The 26297-nt window shown below is 39.0% G+C and overlaps 1 protein-coding gene and 2 non-coding genes across 4 annotated transcripts in view; 1 reads left to right on the forward strand and 2 right to left on the reverse strand.

Moving 5' to 3' along the window:
* DIP2B (disco interacting protein 2 homolog B) overlaps positions 1-26297 on the reverse strand; it is a 224034-nt gene that overhangs the window by 24582 nt on the left and 173155 nt on the right. For both annotated transcript variants that reach the window (XM_043884446.1, XM_043884442.1), the window contains exons 13-25: positions 25794-25896; positions 24581-24645; positions 22050-22143; positions 21370-21489; positions 19767-19881; positions 18920-19059; positions 18179-18315; positions 14819-14899; positions 12628-12755; positions 10819-10933; positions 7448-7649; positions 2248-2357; positions 2029-2109 (exon numbers count right to left, since the gene is read on the reverse strand). In XM_043884446.1, the coding sequence (XP_043740381.1) occupies positions 2029-2109; positions 2248-2357; positions 7448-7649; positions 10819-10933; positions 12628-12755; positions 14819-14899; positions 18179-18315; positions 18920-19059; positions 19767-19881; positions 21370-21489; positions 22050-22143; positions 24581-24645; positions 25794-25896 (1491 nt within the window). The remainder of the gene's footprint in view (positions 1-2028; positions 2110-2247; positions 2358-7447; positions 7650-10818; positions 10934-12627; positions 12756-14818; positions 14900-18178; positions 18316-18919; positions 19060-19766; positions 19882-21369; positions 21490-22049; positions 22144-24580; positions 24646-25793; positions 25897-26297) is intronic.
* On the forward strand, positions 4426-4498 carry TRNAG-CCC. Its single transcript has one exon. It is a non-coding gene; the product is annotated as a tRNA-Gly (tRNA).
* TRNAE-UUC lies at positions 16239-16310 on the reverse strand. The gene has a single exon. It is a non-coding gene; the product is annotated as a tRNA-Glu (tRNA).

The raw sequence follows: 26297 nt of genomic DNA on the forward strand, positions 1-26297 counted from the left end.
AGAAAATTTGGAAGATACAGATTAGTAAATATAAACTGGAACTACTATTAACATTCTGGTGTGTATTTTCCTGGTTTTTAAAAACTAAGTGTATATTGTATATAAATTCACATGAAACATCAAAAAAAATATATCATACTATATTATGCCAGAGGCTATACAGTGCACTGGCTAAGAATGCAGGCCCTGAAGCCAGTCTGGGTTCAAATGAAGAAGCTAAATTCCTAGTCCTAGCCCTGGGCCCTGCGAACTCAGGCAAGTGATTTTATGTCTCTGTGCCTCCGTTCCCTTTATCTTAAAACGAACTATGAAATGGCAAGTATCTAGGACAGGGTCTTCAGTAAGTACTCCATTATTAAAGTTTTATATTCTACTTTTCCTACTTCCACATTATGAATATTTTCTGGGTCATCAACTATTCTTCTGTCACATTGTTTTTAATGACTGCATAGTATTTCGTTATGTTTATATGCCATAATTTATTTAGTCAATTGTCTACTGCTGGACATTAAGAATATTCCTTTGGCTAAAATCAGGGTTAAATTCCTAGGGCCATTTCTGACAATAGCCTTTTTTTTTTTTGGCGTGGCTTGTGGGATCTCAGTTCCCCAACAAGGGATTGAACCCGGGCGCCCTGCAGTGAAAGCGCAGAGTTCTAACTGGACCACCAGAGAATAATCACAATAGCCTGCTTTTTGGTCCATGGTACAGCACCAAACTAAACTTTTTTAAGAAGCATTTTCTGGTCATAAGGGAACATTGTTGTATGGTTCCTAAGCTTTCTGGTGGCTCAGGCTAATTCAAAGTAAAATGTTAAAATACACAGAAGAATAAGTGGACTTCATGTCCTTTAGTTATCCATATACATTATTTCTCTAACCAAAAAGCAAATTTTCTTAAGTTCACCAACAAACATATCTGGAGTATGATTGTTATCGGGCTGTAACTTTAACTGTAGCCAAGCCTGGGAGTGGACTGGGCAACAAGCTAGGTTGACATCATCTTACTGAAATGGGAGCACTCTAATCAATCCATGGGCTTAAAGAAAAGCTCACTTCATGCAGAGGTGGAACAAGGAAGTCCCAAAGTTTTCTACCACAGAGCAGTGGCTAAGATTTTAACAGACTCTTCATTAAGATGCACAACATATTCCTCTCAACTTCTATCACTATATAAACTCTCAATGTTGTGTGTGTGTGTGTGCACGTGTATATATCAGAATCCAAGGGGCTGGGGCAGAAGAGGGCAATCTGGGTAAGTCCCCTAAGAGATGCCAATAGATTCTCCAGTCTTCTGCCTGTTGGTGAGAAATACTGTTCTATGCAAAGGTCACAGTACTTTTAGCTACTGACTCAGCCATTAAAGGGGCTTCCCCGTGGCTCAGACGGTAAAGAATGTGCCTGCAATGCAGGAGATCTAGATTCGATCCCTGGGGCAGGAAGATCCCAAGGAGAAGGGAATGGTTCAGCCATTAAAACCCACAAATCTCAACAGACTCCCATAAGACGCATAACATAAAAAATACAATATTCTGTGATCCATCCATTAGAAAGCAGTAGTTAAATATATTCTTGAATAATTTTCAATTGACTTTTTAGGTTAGCAAAAAATCAATTAAGTATGTGCTAAAAATTACTCTGGTTTTTAAAATGCTGACCTAAGGTCATTTTATTTCTGGTGTAAATCAAAGAACAAAAAGTCAAACTGAGTAAAAAATTACACGGACACAATGCATTCTGCACATCTGTAGATCTTGCAATTACATGGTTGTCCCTACTGTTCCTATCTGAATAAAGATGACTTGACTGTGATAAAAAAAGAGACAGTATTGAACGACACTTCAGGAGGTCTCATTTCAGCCTTGAAGTAACTGCACAATTTATCCTCATATATCAAAATAAGGAGAAAGCAATAACTCTCCCCTCAGAGTTGGCAATCAAAATTTTCTGATGAAAAAATGAGATAAAGGGTGCCTAAGATACTCTCACAATAGCCAGCTGATTAGATAAGCAGTTGAATGTTTAATACCTTGGCATTTAACAACATGAAGAGGACATGGTCAGGAGTTGCCTGGGCTCGCCACTGTAAAATCTCCGCCAGAAACTGGTGCTGAAATCATAAGGCAGAAAAAAAGACTCAAGGTCAGCAACTTTTAAAAAGCTGGACAATGCATCTCCCATCTGTTACCTGAAGCCTAGGTTCTGTCCTTGACTTGTCTGTAAAAGTCAACATTTCTGGAACACTTACCTTCCTCACTAAATCATTCTCTTCAATTTGCCCGAGATCCCTTCCTGCAGCTTGTGCTATGCGTTTTCCTGCAACCAGATTCCCAACCATCACAGAAGCAGGGCCTACACCTGCAAGTTAAGAGCAAAAATCAAGTCTCTGGAGATGAGAATTCAAGCAATGTTGCACCTTCCCCCCACAAGCATTTCCAGATTGACCAAAGCTGATTCAAATGTTCATTCAACCACACTGACTGAGCACCCCTCTAGGCACTGCGATACGGGAGCAAACAAGGCAGCTTGTATTCTAGCAGGAAAGGCAACCAATAAATACACACACACATAAATAATGTCGGGTGGCAGGAAGTGCCAGAAAACAGGACTGTGGGACAGACAGCGGGGGGTACTGGGGGCGGAGGGAGGGACAGAGTACAGAGGGGAGTTTTCACTCTCAGGAGGTGATGGTTGGTTGCATTGGTTCCTATTGATAAAGAATTTTTATCTGCTCCAATCACAGATAAAACCCTAACAAGCAGGCTTAACAGTAATGAATATCTGTTCTGAAAAGAAATCTGCCATCTATGAGGACTGAAAGTAAGTTCATCAGGAATATCAGAAGGACTTTAAGTGAGTAAACAAATCCAGAGTGTGGGACACCGCACAGGACAATTGGTCTGGATTCTTCAAAAATATTTGTGTCTTGAAGACAAAAGAGGTTTGGGAGCTTTTAAAAAGTTAAAGGAAGGACATGAAAGCCAAAAGCAATGTGTGACCCTGACTGGATACTGAGTTAAAAAAAAAAAATCAGCTATATAAACAAGGGGAGATAAATGAATATAGGCTGGATATTATTAAATGATAGCATTATATTAATGCTAAGTTTCTTAACAGGATAATGGCATTGTGGCTGATTAGGAAAATTCTAGAAGAATGTTTCTGTTCTCTAGAGCAGAGGTCCGCAGCCTCCAGAATCTAATGCCTGATAATCTGAAGTGCAGCTGATGTAAATAATAACAGAAATAAAGTGCACAATAAATGTAATGCACTTGAATCATCCCCAAACCATCCCCCCCACCACCCCTGGTCTGTGGAAAAATTGTCTTCCATGAAACATTGTCTCCCTGGTGCCAAAAAGGTTGGGGACTGCTGCTCTAGAGATAACACAGTTGAAATATGTGGGGGTGAAGTGTCATGATGTCAGAAATTTACTTTCAAAGGGTTCAGTTTAAGAAAAACAACAATTACTGAATTTAGGGGAATGTGTAAGGGTGTTCATTACAGTATTCTTTTAACTTTCCCACAGGCGTGACACTTGGGGGAAAAAAGTAAAAACTCCCTTTCTCAAGAGAAAAAGAGAAAATTTGCCCCTTCTCAGTAACGCTAAGGCACTGTATGCCTTTCTTGATAGTCACTTAAAGACTAAGATTCTAATGTTTCAAACTAAGAAGATGGCTAAAACTTAACAAAACTTATTGCCAGCTGAGTTCTGAATAATGCTGATCTTATGCTTGGATTCATATTAAATAATGTTTATTGCCAAAATATGTTGATTATGAATGTACTGAATGAAACAGCTGGGACAAAAACTACTTAAATCATAGAAACACTTTAAAATATTTGGGGAAGTTGGGTAGAGAGAATAAGGGAACTCTTTCACTGTTTGGCAACTTTAAGTGGAATTATTCCCAAGTGAAAAGTTAAAGAAAAATTTGAAAAAAAAAACAGAAAAAAAAAAAACACCACAGCTTAAAGGGTAAAGTACTCCCAATACTCTGCTGAACAGTTTTCATCTAGAAATCATCTATCCACTGAAATTTTAAGTATAATATGCAAAACTCTTTCCCAAGAGACTGTTTAATAAGTTACAGATATATCCTGTTGAAGATAGCCTTTCTATATAGGTAGGACTCAGAATGTATATGACTGTGTAAGCTGTCCAATCCTGGACTCACACTCTAAACTTAATAAAGGCGTGACATTTTTTAAAAGTGAATTTTTCAGAGTAATTTAAAATGACAAAACCAATTCAGCAGTAAATTCTTGAGGTCCTTCTGTAAATATTTCTTGAGTCCATGCACTCATATCAATGCCTTCTTACTCTCCCCACAAAATTCTGTAAATTTTCAGTGGCAAAGACTGCTGGTCATCAATTCCAATTCTATTCTCCTCTCTGCCTTAAAAAACAGAACATCCAGGGACTTCCCTGGTGGTCCAGTGGCTAAGACTCTGTGCTCCCAATGAAGGGGGCCCAGGTTCAATCCCTGGTCAGGGAACTAGACCCCACATGCCACAGCTAAGAGTTTTCATGCTGCAACTATAAAAACAGGAAGGTCCAAGATCCTGTGTGCCACAACTAAGACCCTGTACAACTAAATAAAGAAAAAACAAACAAAAACCACAACCCCTGCCTTTTTGTCTTGGGGCTTTTGGTTGCACTGTGCAGCTTGCAGGATCTTAGCTTTTTGCTCAGGGACTGAACCCGGGTCTTGGCAGTGAAAGCAAGGAGTCCTAACCGCTGGACCACCAGGGAATTCCCCACAGCCCCCGGTTTTTAGTTGAGCAAATGCCTGAAATAAAGACTGTATTCTTTATTTTTTGGCTGTACCATGTGGCATGCAGGATCTTAGTTTCCTAACCTGAGATTGCACCTGAGCCCCCTGAAAAGGAAACACGGAAGGACTATGTTCCTTAATGTGGGAGGATAATATGTAAGGGTAAGTAATAAGTGCAATTTCTGGAAGATATGTTTAAAGGGGAAGGGTACTCCCTTCTTTGTTTTTTCCTCCCACCTGCTAGCTGGGATGCAGAACTGATGGCTGGAGGTCAGGAGCTTAAATGAACCCTGAGGCAGTATGCTAAGGCTGGCTGGAGAAGACTGTTTTGTTTTCTTATAAGTCTTCCTTGCTGTGATTACATGAGCAGAGTATACACCCCTCTGTTCCACTGACTTTGGGCATGGTCTGACTTGTTTTGGACAATAAAATGTTAGGAAACATGAAGCAAACAGAAGCTGTAAGTATGCTTGTATGGTCTGGCTTGGCTTCTCGCTTCTGCCATCTGCCTTGAGGAAAATACGGCCCAGCTAGCTGTTGGTTGCCTGATGAGGAGACACATGGAACAGTTCTGAACCCAACTTACAGTCTGGAGTCAAGCCAAGGCCAGCTGAGCCCAGTCAGGGTCAGCAGATCCACATTCCATGAGTGAAAACTACATGGTTCTTACATTAAACCACTGAGTTTTCGGGTTATTTGTCATGCAGCCTATCTATGACAGTAGCTAAGTGAGAACAATGCCAGCACAAGACGGGAAGCTGGATCCACAGTGACTGAGGATCTACCATCCTAGCCCTAGACTGCCTAACTCTGGATTTCTTTTACCTGAGAAAGACAAACTTCTCTCTTGTTTAAGCAGCTGTTACGCTCTTCTGAAACCTGCAGCCAAAACCAGTCCTAACACTCCCCATTCTTTATACAATAGCTTAACAGGAATTTCAATGAAATTTCTGTCACTGGGCTGCCTTAACACATTTCGATCTTCCTCTTCCCTTCCTTTGCTTTCTTACTTTACTCCCATCCATCTCCACACTCCTGTATTCTTAAAACTCCAACCTCTCACGCCATCTCCACATCATGTCTGCTCCATATATGTCTCAATTTTCAAGCCACTTTTGTCTGACCCATACATGTTTCACTAAGATCTTAGCAGACCATCACGACAGACCGCAAAAACACAGAATCCAAACATAACGCCTTCATCAGACAGGAGGATGCTATGCCTATGGGGGCTTTTGAATAAACCTTTCATTTAGATTTCATCATTTAGTAAAATTAGGTGAAATCTGGCTAGCAAAAGCAATGTTTTAAACATCTATTAATATCATGTCTCTGAGTTGCATCTTTTAAGCATCTACTGACATAAAAGCTTTGTTAAATTCTAGATTAAATGCTATTTAAAATGGGATTTCACTCAAATGACAAATGAATGTAGGACTTCAGGATAACAGAATATATGATGGAGAAGGACTTCTATGTTTTCCAAATCTATCAGATACTGAGGCAGGAAATATGAAAATACATCTTTTTATATATTTCTTGATTAGTAATGTATAGGTTTCTTGATTCTAACTGCTTCTTTACAATATTAACTTCCATAAACTCTTATTTCCACTAGCAGAAACTAATAAATACTATATATACTTTAGCTCTATGCACACTTTTACTAAGGTAAGGTTACTTGGTGAGCCAACAATAACTTCTAGACAACCAACTGTGATACGATCTTCAACGGCCAGACCACTGAAGTAATAACTACTAATATCCTAATAAAAATATTCTAGAGTCAGAAGCTTACCTTTTATTATTGTACATCATATTTACATTTCAGCAAAAGTAGTCTTAATGGAAATATAATTAAATTTCATACTTCCCTTTGTCTTCCTAATCCTCCACTTTTATGTCCTCTTCTCAACATGTTTGTACACATACTGATGTACATGGTGTGTTTCTGAATGTGTGTGTGAGTGTGTATGCAAGTGTGTGTGGTAACAGTGGGAACTGTCAAGACCAGATTTTGGCTCTCATGTGTTTCCAGGCATACAAGAAACTAGAAGCTCTTGTTAACTTCTCATTTAAAATGAAAAAGCATCAATAAAGCTTTCTGAGAGCTTCATGTTGGATTAAATAGATATTTTAACAGGACTGACCATCCATCAATTACTCCTGCCTTCAGTCTCCTTCTCATTAGCCCCCTAGGTCTAACCAGCTATATGACTTTTGACATAATTCTCAACTTCTCTGAACTTTACTTTCCACAGCTGAGGACAAAGCTTTAGGATCACATTATAAAATATAAAAGTTAGCTAGTATTTAGCTTTTAGTAAACACTCCATAAATACAAGCTGTCTTATTATCAGAACCTCGCTTTACAGGACTTGCTTTGTTCTGCCTCCACCGGTGGGAATCTGATCACCCTGACCCCATGCCTTACATCAGGGAAAATGGTGGCACTCTACTGAGAATTACTCAGAAGACTGAGCCAACAGTAAACCTGGACAGGCCAGTTTACAAAAATCTCAATCCTCCATGCTTTTGGTCAGCTGATACTATTCTCATGTTACTTACTAATCTTTTTAATGTTTAACTCTAGAGAAAAAATCACACTGAAAGAATTCAGCTTCTTGAAGTTACAATTTTCATGTCATGTCTTCAAAGTCAGCATATTACCTGGTTGCTTTTGCCGTGGTTTTGGCAAATTGGTCACGCATGTATGTGGGCACATGAGGATATTGCAAGGATGTAGCGATCCCTCCAGAAAGAGCTGTTTCGTCTGAGATATGTGGATTCCTCCCAGTGGAGTTTTGGGCAGTGTATTGGCAGGCACCAGAGCAAGACAATAAACCCCCACTTGATGAATGCTATCGATTGCCTAGAAAAATACAAAGAAAAATATTCAGTTAGGTTAATTTTATAACATTTGGCATCCTCCTAACACAATCCACTATTCTACTCTAGGGTTTTTCTTTTTCTCTCGATTCTAGGTCTAGAATCTGATAGATTATTAGGATCCCATACATCTAAAGGTACCTCATCCTTCCAGTGATGGCAGTGGAGTGAAATACAATCTAAATGGACGGAGGTGGATACTGATTTCCAAGCCTCAACGTGTTCTCTCTTGAGTGATAATGTATAAAACCTACAAATTTGTTTTGGTTCTTTTAATATTTTTGATGTCCAACACAGCTCATTGAATAGAGGCAAAGTATTTCTATTATGACCACAACAGAACCCCAGGTTAGTAGGCATCCCATTTGCAAAACATCTAGGTGAGGCCACTGCACATTGAGTCCTGGAGGCCACCAGCTCCCAGGGTGCAGGGGCGCACCCCTGCTCCCAACCACACAGCTGTGCGCTCACTCAGCATCAGCCGTGCCTGCTTCTATACCTTTCATACCTGCTGTTCTTGGTACTGCTGCTCATATAATTTAATTAACTACCATATCAAATGATAAAATATGAATGCAAAACAACACGAAGAGCTATGCCTTTGAAAGACTTATTAGAGGTGAGCGCCTAACAAACTACTATTGATACTCATAGGAATGGGCAAGTTCATTCTAAAAGGCAAGTATTATATATTTTAGTTTCTTTTCAAATACTCATGCTCTAGTCTAACTTGAATGAAACCAGAAACTAAAGACAATGCATTTGGCTGTAGTTTGTGGAAGCAAACTGACCTGGAACTCAAACTGGTGTACTCAGACGCACATGCCCCCGCATTGAATGAACGCAGAGTATACACTGAATGTATATTTTGTGTTAAAATTTAACAGCTGAAGAATTTCTCATTCTTACAATTTTCTGCTTCAATCACCTTTGAAAACTAACTGATCAACTATCAATACCAGTTTCAAACATACCAGGTGAGAGGACTCTTTTTTAATTATTTCTTTTTTTTGGCATCACCATGCAGCATGTAGGATATTAATCCCCAGAACAGGAACTGAACCCCACCCCCACCCCCGAACCACCCCCTGACAGTGGAAGCATAGTGTCTTAACCACTGAACCACCAGGGAAGTCCTGAGAGGATTCTTTTGTATTACCCACAAGTCTTAATGCAGAGGAGATCCAACCTGAGAAGAAGAATGGACCAAGAGCCATAAAAGATGGATTAAGCCCTTTTATTAAGAAGGTTTAAGATGGCAAAGGAGTAAACTTAAATTGCATATTTCTCAGACTATCCCACTAACCAACAGTGATTAACTAGGAAATGGGAAGTCTGGAAGAGTTCCTAAATTTCTGGTATCTTAGAATACGAAAATGTATCATGTGTGGCCTGGATTTTCCACTGCAAGTATACCACCTGGGGACTTCCCTGGTGGTCCAGTGGTTGGGACTCTGGTTTCACGGGAGGGGGCACGAGATCAATCCCTGGTTGGGGAACTAAGATCCCACAAGCTGCATGGCCAAGAAAACAAAAACAAAAAAATACACCACCTGGTAAGTCATTTACTGACTACCTTCCTTAGGTGCTGAGTTAATTTATATCATACACAGACCTGGAATTAAACAGTCTCTGGGCTCTAACCTACAAAACATATGGTATTCTTATTGTTCTTCTATGGATCCAAGAGCCCCAAGCTGAGAAGTTACAAATAAGATAATGACCTCTTCCCAAAATGACTTTAACAAAAACTTGAATTAGTGAGATAGCACTGCATTTAATTCTTACAGTTGCTTTCCAGGGGAAAATAACAATCTCGGAAATTTGCTTCCTATCACAGGAAAAAATGCATAATTCACCACAAGAGTCTACCACTATTCCCCAAAATTCTTTCTGAATGAAACAAGTAGTGTGTTTGAAAATATGAACAGTATGAAAAAAATTCTCTTAGCAAGTCTTTTTTTTTTTTTTAGCAAGTCTGATTGTTAATCATCTTTCAGAGACCACCCAGTCCTACTTTCTTCCCCGCTTTTTCTATCTAGTCTCACTTCAGGAGATTCTCTTTCCTTTCTCTGATTTTCTACTACAAACAGCCTATGCTCTACCAGCTGACAATTCCGAATCACAGATCCTGCAGATAGATGAATCTTACAAGTTGTCTAATGCTATCACTCATCTCATGCTTACATCATTTCTACAACTTTACTACTAGCTGCAGTAAATAAATCCAAATGCCCCAAGCAGACAAGTTACAGACACTGGGAACAACCCCAATACATATAAATTGCATGAGAAGGACAGTCCATGCTTCCTCTGGACCATCCATTCATCCAACAAATATTCTCTAACCTCTTTACTACAGATTTTGCTTATGATGACTCTTTTTATGTTAACGATAATCACCATCATCTTTGACTGAATGCAGGCACTAAATATTTCATTATCTAATTACCATATCCATTAACCTTCCAATAGCTCTGAAATACAGATAATTTTGTCCCCACTTTACAGATTGGGAAAGAAAGTGAGGTGAAGCATGTGGTCTAAAGGCATTTATGTGGTAGGGAGTAGAGTTCAAAGTATGATTCAAAGTAGAATCATTCAAAGTATGATTCTAAACAAACACCAGGCTCTCTGCATCATTCTAGCCTGATCCCTAGAAACACATCTTTTCTATTGAGCCCAAATAGTCCTCCTTCCCTAGTGGTTTATTTCACCTAGATCTCTAACTCCACAGTAAAGCTCCTTCAAAGTAAGAACAACAGCTCGTATCAGGCACCACTTGAAGCAAGTAGTAAGACTGTGGCTGCTGGCATGGGAACTAATTATGTCAAGCATGTGTTCCACATTTGGACAGTTAAAATGTTTGTGGGTAGAAAACACTCAGGCACAAAAGAGCAAAAGAACTTGCTGAGGCAAGTCAAATTCAATTGTTTTTGGCAACCTGAGCAGAAAAATATTTTGTGGTCCATAAGGAGGCATGCTATTAATGATCTGATTTTGCTAACATTACCCGGAACATATGAGTAGTTACTGGCAGGAAAAGAAGGTGGCAACATAACTCATCCACTGAAGAAAATGCTTCAGCAGTGGCTGCTGCCGCCTTTGACAGCAAAGCCAACCATCCCGACAGAGACCCCAGGTGTGCTTACCTGTAGCACACGGCTCATCCACTGGAAACTATCTTCCTCGGAAGCGTCGGGTCTTTGTTCTGCAACCACCACGATGCGCTCATCATAAAATACAGACACAGAAAACACAGCAATTCTAAGAGAGACAGATCAAACACATCAGGACTCCCTTCACAACCAGTCCTATTTGCTTTGCTCAATCGGAAATACAGAGAGGAGACATGCTCATTGCACTGCCCAGGAATGAGTAGTTTCGAAAAGAAAACGTCACAATCATTACCATCGAAACGAGGACGCAAAAAACATGTACTAAGCACCACTGTCGTGAATGTTGGGACGGAGCGATAAATAAGACAAAGTCCCTGTCTTCGTGGAGCTTGCGTGTTGGAGACAGAACAAACAAATAAATATGAAATAATGTCATGTCGTGCTATACACTGGGGGACCGAGGCAGGGCGGGGGCGGAGCAGTGTGTGGAGGTGGGCAGCGCCTCCCTGAGGAGCGGACATTGGAGCAGAGACCTGAATGAGGTGAGGACGCGAGCCACGCCGAGATCTGGAGGAAGAGGTTTCCGGGCAGAAGGAACGGAAAGCGAAAAGGTTCTGAGGTAGGAACGAGCTTGGCAGGTTTGAGGAACAGCAAGAAGGCCAGTGTGCCTGGAGCAGGGTGGTGAAGCAGAGAGTGGTGGGGAGAGGTCAGACCTGCCCGGACGGTCACAGAGGACCTGGCGGGCCAGGGGAGGGGGTGCTCTGAGTGAGGTCTCCGCTCAAACGTCCCCCTGCTAGTGAAGCATCCCGGGACACAACCTTCCCCCCATATAACCAGCAGGAACCCCCACCCCATGTGTCATTTTCGTCCCCGTCACCAGCTCACGTGGTCGTGATATCTTAACCTGCTCTTCCCCCAACGAGAATGTGAGCTTCCCAAGGGCAGAGGCATGGTCTGTGTTGTTCACTGTCACACCCCGAGCATCTAAGTGCATGCAGTTGGCAACCAATATACGCTTGTTGAATGAATATGTGAAATAATGGGAAGGCATAGGAGGGTTGAGGATGCCGGCATGCCTGACCACCTCCCTTCCTTCTTTCCTTTCACCCACACATATTTAATGAACACCGACTGCATGCGCTGCGTGCTGAGTGCTGGTGATGTGACTGTGACCAAAGACAGAATCTCACAGGAAGCTACTCCATTACAAAAAACTACACATTTCAGGAACTGGTTCTCCACTGGTTTGATCAATTTTTATTACTCCTTTAAAATCTAAGGGACATCAAGACTGCTTCAGACATATATCCATGACTGAATATTACTGCATAGGATATCATTACTCAAGTTATCTTTTCTTGCGTTATTTATATAAGCAAAGAAAAAAGGCTATCTAATTGACTTCATCCATGGAACTTGAAACTAGCACTTATGTACTATGTAAATCTCTGCATTAAAATGGTATAAGAATTTGGAGTCAAGTAAGAGAATAAACACTTAGATGTAAAACTCCTACAGAGTAGCACCTATCTCAATTAGACTGAATGGGGTGACTTCTGTATTGAAGGAACGTAGGAAGTTCAATGTTTCAGAATTCTCCTGTCCTCAACAAACAATAATAATCAAATACTGAAATCAAAATAAAAAACTAGAATATGGTTATCTTATTCCTCTCAATTACAGCCAAAGAACCAGACATTCTAAGATAAATAATCAAAGCCTGGTTTCTATTACACTTAATAAAAAACAATCTAATCTAGAGGATTTACAGAATATAACTCACACTATAGAGATTTTTAGATTTCACCGGAAGTGCTAACATCTGAACCTTGTACTACTCACCTTCCTCTATAAACAGTCTTTATCGACTCAACGGCCAGTCCAGTAGCAACAATGTCGTCAGCATTATGTCTTCGACCACTAACCATCAGTAACCCGTCCATTTTCCCAACCACGAACACCAAGCTGCCCTGAAAGGTAACAGAGATTTATAAAATTTTAAATAGTAAAACAGACATTTTACTCCCTGCCTTGAAATAAATCTTGAAATAAAATACCATATTTTATGGATTCTAAGAAAGTGTTTGACATCTCTGAATCAGTGGCGTCTTTTAATTAATGGAGTCTTAATAGTACATAAGATAACAATCCATTCATATTCTTTCTTAGGGAGGAATTTTACTTTACTTTTGGCCACACAGAGCTGCATGTGGAATCTTAGTTCCTTGACCAAGGATCAAACCCATGCCCCTTGTAGTGGAAGTGCAGAGCCTTAACCACTAGACTGCTAGGAATTCTAAAAGAAACTAGGATGCCAAATGATCACAGTTCATTTTTCCAGTCAGGGATTATGTTATTAGTTCATCACCTTGTACTTATTCATGGAATCAATGCAGAGGAGAAAACTGTTAAGCCATTTAACACTGGAATTAGGGAGAGAGTAAAACAGTTTTAATGTGAGAACGAATGTCTCGATTTATAAGGGTAATGTTTCCATCTGGTAAGATTAGAAATAAGTTAATAAAGAAAGGTCTAAGGAATTGTAAGAGCCTCTCCTTTCCAATAAAATAACTGAGCTGCAGGAAGTCTGCTGTCAATGTCCTAAAAGCATCATTTGTATAAATAATTCTATTATTTATTATTTCATAAAATTTTTATCAATAATTTTCCCAGACATGTTTGCAATAAACTAACTTTTCTCATTCATTACAGAATTCCTAAATTTTTGGACCATTTAAATATACTGAATTATCTAGTAATCATCTCCACTTGAATGTCACTCATTGATTCACTAAGTACAATGTAGTGCCACACACTGATGAGGCTATGTAAGACATAATCTCTAGTCTCAAGAAGCTACTGGTCCATCCTTCTGTCATCCCAGAAGACAAAAGAGAATCAGCCATTGCCAGTGCAATCTGAAAGTGGACGTAAATAAAGAGAGTAAGATAGTCACTGCTAATCCCCCAACATCTGTTTCTCCATTTCTTTCATAGCAATAGGATTTCTAGCTGGGCATGGCTAACCTAAATAAAGACTGCATTTCAGCCTCCTTTGCAGCTAGGTTTGGCCAGGTGACTAGTTCAGAACAATGATATATAAGGAGAAGTGTTGCTCAGCAGCTTCAGGGAATCTCCCTTAAGAGAGAGTAGGACCATCCTGTTTTATGCAATGCAGATGTGATGGCTGGAGCTCCATCTTAGACCTCAGTAGTGGAACAGAAGCTAAAAGGAGCTCGGTTTTTGAGAATTTCTTGGTGCTAAGTGAGTATGTCAAGACAGTAGGTGTAGATGTCTCTTTCTGGGAGAGTGATTCTCTTAGAGCTATGTCCTCACCCCCACCATCCACCTATTAATGGTATGGAGGAAATAAAATAAAATTAGATCTTTTCTTATATAACTTGAATTGTTAAAATGAGAAAAAGAGCGTATGGAGGTAATTAAGAGATGGGGGGAGATATGTTGGCTCAAAATAAAATCCAAACTTTCCATTATTTTATAACGCCCTCCATGCTCTGGCTTTCTGCCTTTCTCACCAGCTCATGAAGCTAACAGTAAGTTCTTTGAGAATAGGTTTTGTATCCTAATTGTCTCTGTAAACCTAGGACCTGTAAATTCTATTTGCTGAAAAACAAATTATTTTCTTTCAAAGAATGTTCTGTTACACCTGAGGCAGTACTGACAAAACTATATGAAAATGATTTGTACACTATTATGGTTTCCATTTAATGTGGAAGGGAAATTTTTCAGCACTCTTCTTACTTAAATATATTAATCAAATCAAAGCAATGTAGCAAGAGTAAGTGAAAAGAGTTTTGAAAGTAAAAAATAATGTTTTGGTTTGAAGGAATAAAATGAATTTGGGTAATGGAAGCAATAAACATTACTCATTTTATGACACTTTTACAGAAACTGCTCTAAATATAAGTTAAGTGACCCTGGAATACTCTTGGACTAATCAGAATTTGTTCTGTGAACTAAAGTACAAATATTTGGATCAGGTGCACCAAAATAAACATGAAAGCATCACTTACTGGTCCCACAAACCCCAGCAATCCCGACCGGATGAATGGTACATCTCCAACAGGAGAGCCGGCAGAATTCACTGGAATCACCTAAAAGGTAGAAGAAAGTGAAAATGTTAGCTTAAAAAAAAAAAAGAAGCATTTAATTTTTTAAATGTCTTAAAAAAACTTTTAAACAGTAATACATGCTTGTTGAAAACTAAAATTATATACATAGTGAACCCAGGAATCCCACCCCCTTAAGAGATAACAAACATTTATAATTTGTTGTTTATCTCTCTAGACTTTTTAAGATTCACAGATTAATATATTGAGATTTTTAAAAAGGAATCATAATACACACTTTTGTAACTTGCTTTTTTCAAATATGTTTTACATAGTGTATGTATTTTGGATCCCTTTTCAAGTTGGTAATAGTTAATCTATCTCCCTTTGTACAAGAAATTCTATAATACACCATCACATTGGTGATGACATAACATAGCATGTGGAGTCAGATAAAAATTCAATATCTGGCTTTGCCATTTACTAGTAATGTGGGTCTTGAGGAGGTTCCTACATTTCTCTAAACCTCAGTTTCTTTGGCTATAAAATGGAACTCCCAATGCCTCTCACAAGCTTAGGGTAAAGATCAAGGGAATGTAAACAGATTTGCAGACATAAGCACAATGCCTGGCCCTGAGTCTACTCAAGAAACCATCAGAATTAGGACTATTAGAATGTAACCAGTCTTTCTGGCTAGGTAGGTCATTCTAATTTTTCACTGTTACTAACAGTGCTTTATTGATTACTGTTGTACATATTTCTGTGCATTTGTACAAAAGGCATCAGTCTTTTCAATTTTAACAGGCTGTCCTACAAAATTATTATAGTAATTTACACTCTACCAATATCATATTAGAATGCTTTCCCTATACTTTGGTTAATGTATGTTAACAATTTTTCTAAACTTTGCCAATCTGGAAGGCAAAAAAAAGAAATCCCACTGTTACTTTAACTGCATTTCTTTATTACTAACACAGATGAATTTCTTTTCCTTTGCTTATCAGCCATTTGTATTTCTTTAGCAAATAGCCTAGTCAGGTCTCCTGTCTACTTTTTCTATTTGACTGGATTTTTCCCTTTAATTTTTAAGATTCCTTTTTTTTATACAGGGAATAACTGTAATAAGACCTAACATTTATTAAATGCTTATCATGTGCCAGGCACAGGTGTAAATACTTTAGAAATAATCAAGAAAACCCTGTGAGACAGAATATTTTCATTTTGCAGATGAGAAAGTGAGGCATGGAGAGTTTCATTTGCCTCATATCAATTAGTAAGTGATGACAGTGTAAAATTAGTTCTTTGTATTCACATGTGTTACAAAGTTTTTCTCACCAAAGCTTTTTTTTTTCTTGGCCACACCACGTAGCTTGGGAGATCTTAGTTCCCTGACTAGGAATTGAACCCAGCTCTCCACAGTGAAAGGGAGGTGTCCTAACCACTGGACCACCAGGGAATTCCCTACCAGTAGTTTATTTCTAAAATTCACTTTTATCTTCTATCCAGCCATTTTTAGATCTTTTTCTAGTGAAGTATTAACCACACTGGAAAATTCTCATAGGGTTTAAATGTAAAAATCCAGTAATAAAAATATTAGAAAAATTTTAATCTGCAAAAATCAATACAATAGTTTTCTTCTTTTTTGGTTATGATTTTTATTCCACTTCACTGTCATTAAATTCCTACTGCAGATTTAAAAATTTCTTCATCACTATGGACCTAGAAGCTAAGTAATAAATCTGAAAATTTTGGCTAGGCACTTGCCATCATAGGGGAATGTATTAAAATATTATTAGTAACTTCAAACACTGCTTGAGAATCTTATTTATATAAGGAAAGTGCAATGAAGAAAAACTCAGATGGAAACATATGTAGTCCAAGCACTTGAGAGAGAAATAAGGTGAGACTGGAATTAGTAAAATGTATATACCCTTAGCAAAGATAGTCGCCTGTGAAAATAAACCAAGAGAATGGCAGTGAGCATGTGCTTTAAGAGTCTATAAATTGGTCACAACTTGTTTTTTGCTTTGTTTTCTTTTTCTGTTATTGCTGTGGTCACAACTTTTGAAGGTAGGCCAAGAATGTAGTAGTGATGACGATGATGATGGTAATAAAAGATGGCATTAAATTTAATTTAGTAATAAATTACTTAAAATAATTTACAAATATTTATTTAATAATTTCTATCATATCATTTTAGGCTGTGTAAACATAGATGATAGAACCGTTTTCAGTCACCACACATAAAGATAACATTCTCCTGCCATTTACACCTCTTATTACATAATTACATGTGCTGATTTTTATATGGGATGGCACAGATGTGCCATACCATACTGAGACTAAGAACCACTTGTCTGGATTAACAGAAAAGTGAAAGTGTTAGTCACTCAGTCGTGTCTGACTCTTTGCAACCCCATGGACAGTACCCTGCCAGGCTCCTCTGTCCATGGAATTCTCCAGGCAAGAATACTGGAGTGGGTTGCCATTCCCTTCTCCAGAGGATCTTCCTAACCCAGAGATCGAACCTGAGTCTCCTGCATTGCAGGCGGATTCTTTACCATCTGAGCCATCAGGGAAGCCCAAAAGGGAAGCTAAAAGAACTGAAAACTGGCAATGGTCATATAAGCCCTGTTTAATGTGAAGGGAACATGGCCCACAAACTGGAGTTCTCTGTTCCCTAAAAGGGAGCCTGAGGCAGGTTAATCCCAGTTAGGAAATACAGACAATTAATCATGCCTGTTCTGATTTCCAGGCTCACCAGGCAGACTTTCATTACAATTTGGCTTCACATGCAGAACTGCCTGCAGGAAAATGATGTGCTAGTTTCACTGAAAAATGAGCTATTTGAGGAGTTTTGGGTTTTCCTGACGTACCACAAGCATGGAAAATAGTGCCAGACACACAGAAGGCACTCAATAAATATTTCTCTCACTGAAAGACTGAATAACCAGAGCAGTCTGCCCCTGTGACAGGCCAGGTTTTCATTTTTCATTAGCAAGCTGGCATTCCAGTTTACATCCATCTATTTTTTTGTAATTAATTTTTATTGGAGCATATTTGCTTTAATACATCAGTCTTTACAAGCTTGGCTATCCTGAGTCTATTCTTGAAAGATGAATCCATTCTCACTGCACTCTCAGAATTAAACCTTCGGGCTTACAGGACTTTCCTGGTAGTCCAGTGGTTAAGAATCCGCCTGCCAATGAAGGGGACATGAGTTTGATCCCTGGTTCGGGAAGATTCTACACGCCATTCGAAGCCCGTGAGTTGCAATTACTGAGCCCATGCACATTTTCCCCATGAAACTTGAACGTCAAGTACCTCAAATGTGTTTTTGGTCACCCCAGCAAGCCCAAAGTACATCATGCCCCCCGTCCTGGAGCTGACACAGATTTCTCCAATTTCATCTGTTTTGCAGAGTTGAGGAGGTCCATCGGGCTTCACAATGCACATCATCCCTAGGGTACAGAAAACAGTCAAGGGACAGCCTGGAAAACCTTCAGAAAAACAGCCTCATCCTAATGAACCCAGGAAAGTTTCCCATTTATTGAGCAGCATTAAGTTAGCATACCAAACAGGAATGCTAGAAAGAGACCTGACACTGTATAGGTATATCTGAAATTTTCATCTTTTGGTCCTGAAGGTAATTTTTTAAATTCAGCAAACAAAACATATAATAGATGCAGACTGAAGCTTTTAAAGACTGACATTAAAAATGACTGCAAAGTCTGAAGAAACGGGTTAAATTAGTTTACCCTTACACAGATCAAACTCAAAAACACACAGGAAGCAAAGCACCCTAACCTTCAGTCAGCCCAACATCTTGGTAACTACAGTGAAAACCAGACCACTTCAGTATCACTCAAACGTTTGGCTATCCATGTGAATAACTGTGACTGAAACATTCACAATTAAATCACGCAATTCTGCTGGAAGGTAAGACTCTGACAAAGAGACTAAGTACTAAATTTTGGATTCCTGGTTTTGGATCGCATTTCATCAGCCTGCACTATCTCTAAAGACACATCTCATGAAAAGCAAATGGCGCTCCTGAGAACTCACCCCCAGGCATCACATGGCCCACATCCTGAACCGTCAGCGCTGAATTTTTATCTTCCGTGTTGACCCGTATCACCCCATAGCTCAATCCATTCATGGAGAGAATGGCTCTTCCTGGCAAAGGGGCCCCTGGAACTCCAGGTCTGAAGACAAAGTAAACTTATAAAATTTGTCAAATTAAAAGCTATTAAGAGAAAAGTATGACTATGGAGGAAAGAAAAATTTCCTCTGGCTACCACACAAACAAAAACCCTCATTTTCTCCACCAAAAATCTGCCAAACGAATCAAATTCACACTTGCAAAGCACGGTGGGAAAAAATAAATTTTAATTGGTTGTTAAGAATATACTGGCTTGAGGACTTCCCTAGTGGTCCAGTGGTTAAGAATTCATGCTCCCAATGCAGGGGGCATAGGTTCAATCCTTGGTCAGGGAACTAGATTCCACTTGCCACAACTGAGACCTTCTGCCGCCAAATAATAAATAAATAAATTGTTTAATGAAAGAATATATTGGCCTGAGTGTACTACATGTACAGGTAGTATCCACACGTAAGCTACAATCAAGTATATTTCTTGTGTAAGATACTAAGGATTCTGGAGAGAGAAAAAGAGCTATTTTACAAATACAAGATGAGAACAGCTGAAATAAAATTTCAGTTTCCTAGTTACACTTAGGGCAATAGTAGGAATAATAAATGAGATGCTTCAAATTGCCTTACAAAGTCATTTTCATTTTCAGGCTTATGAAGCAGAAAATTAGACCTCAGCCCTTTGTCACCACCCGGCCAATTCTGCACATTTGATCAGAGCTGTAACATCTATCAAGAGCACCAACATTCTGAACGATACCTGCGGATTGCGACAGTCATGGCTTCGGCAGAAGTAGCACATGGACAGATGGCCTCAGGTTTCAGACCATGGCTTTGGAACAGACTCAGGAAGGCATCACAGGATGACACAGACCCTGAGGAGTTGAAACAGATCAACTTGAAAGCTTGAAAGTGTGATTTTCATTACTGCAGGAAACTGGTAAAGAACAGAAAGCTGACACATTTGTACATCATTTGTGTGAGTGTATGCTCAGTTGTGCCCAACTCTCTGTGACCTACATGGACTGTAGCCCACGAGGACCCTCTGTCCATGAGATTTTTTCCAGGCAAGAATACTGGAGTGGGTTGCCATTCACTTCTCCAGGGGATCTTCCTGACCCAGGGATCGAAACTGCATTTCCTGCGTCTTCTGCATTGGCAGGCGGATTCTTTACCACTGAGCCACCTGGCAAGCCATTAATTCTGTGCAAGTATTTTACTGTGTCTCAGAGGTGGTTGACAGGTTTCAAGGACAAACAAATGCTTGTCCAGCCCATGAAAGGTCACTGACACTATTTAAAGTTACAGCATGGAATATGGCTGCTCCTACTGAACTGCCCAATCAATAGCAGAGGTGTACTGCAGGCAACAGGCAGCTGGTTTGGAAGCAAGCATGTCTTCCTGAATCCACTACTGCATTGTAGCCAGTGCATTACTAATATTCTGGCTTAGCTCCATCCTTTTCATGTACCCGCTAACTCGTTTCTTATTAAGGTTGGTCCCAGGTTTGTGTTTTATACCAGGATGATCATTGTGACTGCTGACAGAAGTTCACTGGTGACAAAGAACACAGTAGTGTCTGACGCACTACCTGATTCTACCCTATGGAGGCTCAGGGTGTCTGTGCTTGTTGGGAAAAGCAGGCAACACAGTAAGGTCTCTAAAGCTTCTGCAAACTCTTCCGATTTGCTGACAGGGAATTTACATAAAGTCCAGACACCTGGTTATAATAAGTTATCTCCTCATTGCTCTTTTCAGTTACATGGCAGAGAAAGGATCTAAGTGAGTGAGCACAGAGTGCTTTTAAAAGCTTATAGATCCATCAAATGATGAATGACTACATGAAATGTAATATATCTATACAAAGGAATATTATATGGCAATATAAAGGAATAAAGTCCAGACATAGGCTACAACACGGAGGGACCTTGAAAATATGCTAAGTGAAAGGAGTTGGTCAGAAAAAACTACATATAGCATGACTACATCTATGTGAAATGTCCAGAATAGGTAAATTTATAGAGACAAGGAGTAGATTAGCAATTGCCTGGGGCTAAGGGACAGAGGATGGGAAATGGGAAATGACAACTAATGGGTATGGGGTTTCTTTTGGGGATGATGATGTTCTAAATTCAGGTCAGTGGTGATAGTGTTATAACTCTATGAACATGCTAAAACCACTGAACTGTATTTTAAATGGGTGAGTTTTTTTAAAAAAAAATAAATGGGTGAGTTTTATGATATGTGAATTCCCTCTCAATACAGATGTTTAAGAACAAAAAAACTGCTTATGGAAAGGGGACGAAAACCTCAACCTACCAAAGGAAAAGATATTCCCAGATTGACACTCCAGAAATACTCACAGGGATTAGCTCCATCCGTCACAATCAACATTCGGAGGGAGCTCAAGCTCACATCTCTTTGGTCCCGATGAGCCATCATAGCCCAGTGCAAGTCTCGGCATTTCACTAAGGCCACCTTGGCTATAAATGCAAAAGGGGTAAAGTTAACACACATATGCTAAATTTGGTAGACATTAATATGCTACAGTAAAAACATTTTCATTTATTTTAGGAATCATGAATTTCACTTAAGAGAAAATAAGAAAGGTCTCAAAGAAATGGTGCCAGGTACTCTGAGGCAGCAGTGACCGACGGACACATGACTGCCTTGCTCACAGAGACCTACAGATGGGCCTCATATCCAAGCCAAGGAAGGATCGAGCACCAGAGCATCCAACAAATCTAATTCACCTTGCTCACGGAGACCTACAGATAGGCCTCGTATCCAAGCCAAGGAAGGATCGAGCACCAGAGCATCCAATAAATCTAATTCAGGCCCAGATTCACACACAGTCATCTCAGTTCTTCAGAAAGGACACCAACTGAGATAAATTAGACAACGTATCTAATCTTACAGTAACCAAATTCTAAAATCTGTTAAGGTACCAAGGCATAGAGGTATGTCTCTAGAAGACCAACTTGAAAAGCCCTGAAATGTCAAACAGTCACATAATTAAAGCTTAGATGCTATGTGTAACTACCTTTGTGAGCATGTACTCTTTGGACCCAAGAGAGAGGGCAAGTCTTCATAACAGAGTAGGGTACACTAATTGTATGCATCTTATTCATTACATTCTGAAAAGCAAAGAAAGATAAAAAGTAATCAATATCTAATACACACTTAGCACTTTAAAACTGAATTGATACTCTGTTAACAATTTTAACCATATAATACTCAAACACTAATGCTCTTTATTTTTAAAGTTTTATTTTTTTTAATTTTTAAAAATTTTTAAATTTAAACAAATTTTTTAATTTTTAAAAAATTTTTTATTTTTTTTAAATGCTCTTTAAAAAATAATCTAAAATATTAACTATAAGGTTGAAGCCTCCTTTGCTACCTATTCTCAAACCTGATTCCCTCCTCTCCTCCTCAGAGATAATCACTGTTAAGAATCTGCCATGGATCCTTCCATTCCTTTTTACAAGTATGTATATGTATATTCTTCCCCACAGAAATATAAAAGTACTTTTAACATGAAAGGCATCATACTATACATGTATCTGCCACTTGCCTTTTTTCACTTAAATTGTGCTAGAGCTAAATCTATGTATATTTGTGTAAGTGTTATTTGCTCAGTTGTGTCTGACTCTGTGACCCCATGGAGCCTGCCAGGCTCCTCCATCCATAGGATTCTCTAGGCAAGAATACTGGAGTGGGTTGTCATTTCCTTCTCCAAAGGGTCTTCCCAACCTTGGGATCAAATCTGGGTCTCCTGCATTGCAGGCAGATTCTTCACCGTCTGAGCCACTAGGGAAGCCCGAAACATATGAAATCTATCTGTATCAGTGTAAGAGATCTATTTATTTTTTTTTTACTCGCTGCATAGTATTTCATAGTATGACTACACCAAATTTATTTAGGTATCTCCCTATTGTTGACAAACTTTTTGCAATCACAAACAACGTTTCAAGGAATATATTTATACTCATTTCCCTAGCACGTGGGCAAGTGTTTCTCTAGGGTAGGTACAGAAAAGTTGTACCACTGAGTCACAGGATGTGTGCTTTTTTTTTTTTTTAATTTATTTTTTTTCCCATTTATTTTTATTAGTTGGAGGGGATGTGTGCTTTTTAAACTGCCCTCCAACCCTCTAAGTACCTTCCTTCAACATGCTTATGCAAGCATAAGCACATATTACATACCACAAAGGGCTGGGTCTTCCAAAGCAAGATATCAAAGTCTACCTGTCACTTACAGGAGATCCTGCCCAGACCTGTTAGGTGTTTGGGTAGATAAAACTGAACAACGTGAGAGGGTCATGCGATTTGGTGTCTCTCCTGCCGAACACATCCAGGACTCTGGTCCCCAAAGAGATCCAGCCTGACAGAGTAACTAAATCTTGCTACTCAGACTGGCCATTCTGTGTACCACTTAAGTGGTCCAAAGATACCAAAATACCACTGCAAACCTCTTTTTCCTCCCTCCCCCAAGTTTCTAGCTATGGTGACAAACTTGGATTTCAGGGGAAGAATGGCGTTTATAACTAATTCTTCACACATGTCTCTATCTTGCTCTGTGTATCACAGAGAGAAGATTCTCTCTAACTCCCCACAAGGGTTTCTTAAGTTTTGATTTAAAAAAAAAAAAAAATGGGAATGAGAAGGACTTCAGAGAAGAGCCAGAAAGCATGTATGGCTCAAGGAATAAGGCTTTTACTAATCTGAGGGATCCTGGGAGAAAAGGGAAACACTCTTCTTCCCTGGGCTTCATTTCCTACTCTTTCTCAGTCTCCTGCAATGTGTGAGGAAGTTGGACAAGATACTCTCAAAGGTCCTGAGGGTCCTGTATCTCTTCTCTCCTCCCTCCTAATCAGAATGCTCCATAAGAAACTTTTCCCACTTGAAATGCACCCCTCCCCCCATTTTCACCCTCCCAAAAATCTCTGTATGACTCTATCTTACTCATTTCTCAGTCCAATTCAACTGTTACCTCTTTTATAAAAATTGAGGCCAGAGCTGGGAGGAAGTCACCTTTTTCTAACTTCCTTAGTATGGTACCATTCCTCTACTGTGGAAAGTAGCCTGACCTATCTTGTTTACAATATTCTTTCATTGCAGCATGGACTCATTCAAGCATTCTGTCCAATGGAAAGTTAGATATTATTAACCACAGCTTCAAAGTTCTAGATATATTTTAGGTAATCTGACTTCAGAAAAGAGAAGAGGTAGCTCAAAGAGAGTTCTTTGAAAAACACATAGTCACAGATACAGTATTTTAAGCTTTGAGCTATCATAGTAGATATTTTAAAAATTCTGGATCCTAAGTTCCGCTACATATTATTATGTGAAAGGGTATGACCAACCACACAATGGAGAAAAAACAGAATTACATTCTCCTTTAAAAAAAAAAATTACCATTCATATCACAAAATTAAATTCCCCTGGAAAATACTACTGATCTTTTGGCAGCTTAAATTTCATACAAATACCGTGAGATGCTGTGGTTACATAGTACACACAATGATCTGAATCATAAGTACAATAAAGCTCTTGATTCTGTGTAGCTTACCGCAAACATGCCATGCCACAGCCCAGCATCTTTCTTAAAGTCTAGAACATTTACTACTGTTTCTCCTGTAACAGGAAAAAAACATAAGGAAATCATCTTTAGTTTAAGTAGCAAAATTCTGTCATTTGCCTCTATTTAACAACCGACTTGGTACTTTTAAAAAACCACTAAAAGCTCTCAGGGTCTTCTGATCACATGGGGGTCTCCTCAAACTGGCTGGGGAAGTGATCATAGGGTGACGTGGTCACAGATGACACAATGAATTTGGAATTCCTTGACTTAGGCACAGTCTTTGAGATAATGATTTTTTCCTAATTATGTAAGGATCACATGTTTGTTTCAGAAGTTTCACAAGCATATGTAGAAAATTATACTTCTTAGAGAAAATAAAAAATGGTGGTATATGTATAAATCTATATATCGTATCTACATACATGCACATACGCTTCTAAGCTTATACACTTGTATATAGATATCTGACAACAAAATTGGCATATACTACTCTGTATCTGATTTGTTTCCACTTAATGATATACTGAAACAATCTTTAAGAACCTGAGTTTTGAAACCTCAGATTAATACCCCATATATGAATATATGATAATTCAATCAACTCCTTTTGATATTTTGATTGATTTTATTACATATATATATTTTTTAACCAAACAAGAATGTGGCTGTATAATGCTGCCATAAGGAGCATGTATTAACTTGTTTCATTCTATGAAAGAAAAATAAAACACTAAAAGAATTAATATTGTGAAGAACATTCTAAGGGAAATCATCATTATGCAATATCTATCAACACATCCAAAATCCAACAATCCAGAATACATTTTGTGTTTTAATATGTGCTTTTTGGTAGCAGAATTTCTTTGATTCTAACTCCAAACATACAGCTGGTGACAGCTCTATATGCATGGGGAGATGAAGGTACCTGACATTCCACAGCCAATAAACACATGGATTTAATTAGCTCTCTATTTTTGCACTCTAGAAATCATGCTTTACATATTTGGTTTGCCCAGGATTTTCGATCCTTTAAATTACAGCATATTTGTGAAAAAGAAGAAAGCAAAAGCGAGCCAAGAATGTGTCTTAGAACATTTCCCTCTGAATGCGGTCATTAACTGGAGTCCAGTCACCGGGCAGAGGGCTCACAGTCACAGAGATCTGAGCTCACAGTGCAGGCAGTCACGGGGTGAAGTCTGACCTTCAGAATAATTGCAGGCCTGGGACAGAGCTTGGCAGTGAGACAGCATTGCAAGGCGCGACACTGTAACTCCCATTACACTCCCTTCTTTGCTTGTTTTATACTAGGAGAAAAAAACCACAGAAAACAAAAACACAAGAAACAATAAAATGGGTTATTTCAAATGACAAAACTAGAATCCATAAATGAAACCCAGAAAAACCATGACAATGGGCTGAATTTAACACTTCATATAAATATCTGAGGCTATGCAACTGGGCCCCAAACTTCAATCACACACAGACAGGACTAGGGAATGACAAAGCATAACAAAAGTAAGTGTGAAAAATTCTTCAAAGTTTAATTAGTCATCAGTGTGAACTGGCTGCTAAAGATGCTGAAACAAACAGTGACCCGGGCTGCCTTAACAGAAGCACAGCATCAAATACACAGCAAGCAGAGCCAAAGGTGCGGAAGTCTATCAGCAGCTCCTCGTGCGGAGGGGAGACTGGGAAACGGCCTGTT

Source organism: Cervus elaphus, chromosome 3, assembly GCF_910594005.1.
Source record: "Cervus elaphus chromosome 3, mCerEla1.1, whole genome shotgun sequence".
Classification (NCBI taxonomy): Eukaryota; Metazoa; Chordata; class Mammalia; order Artiodactyla; family Cervidae; genus Cervus; species Cervus elaphus.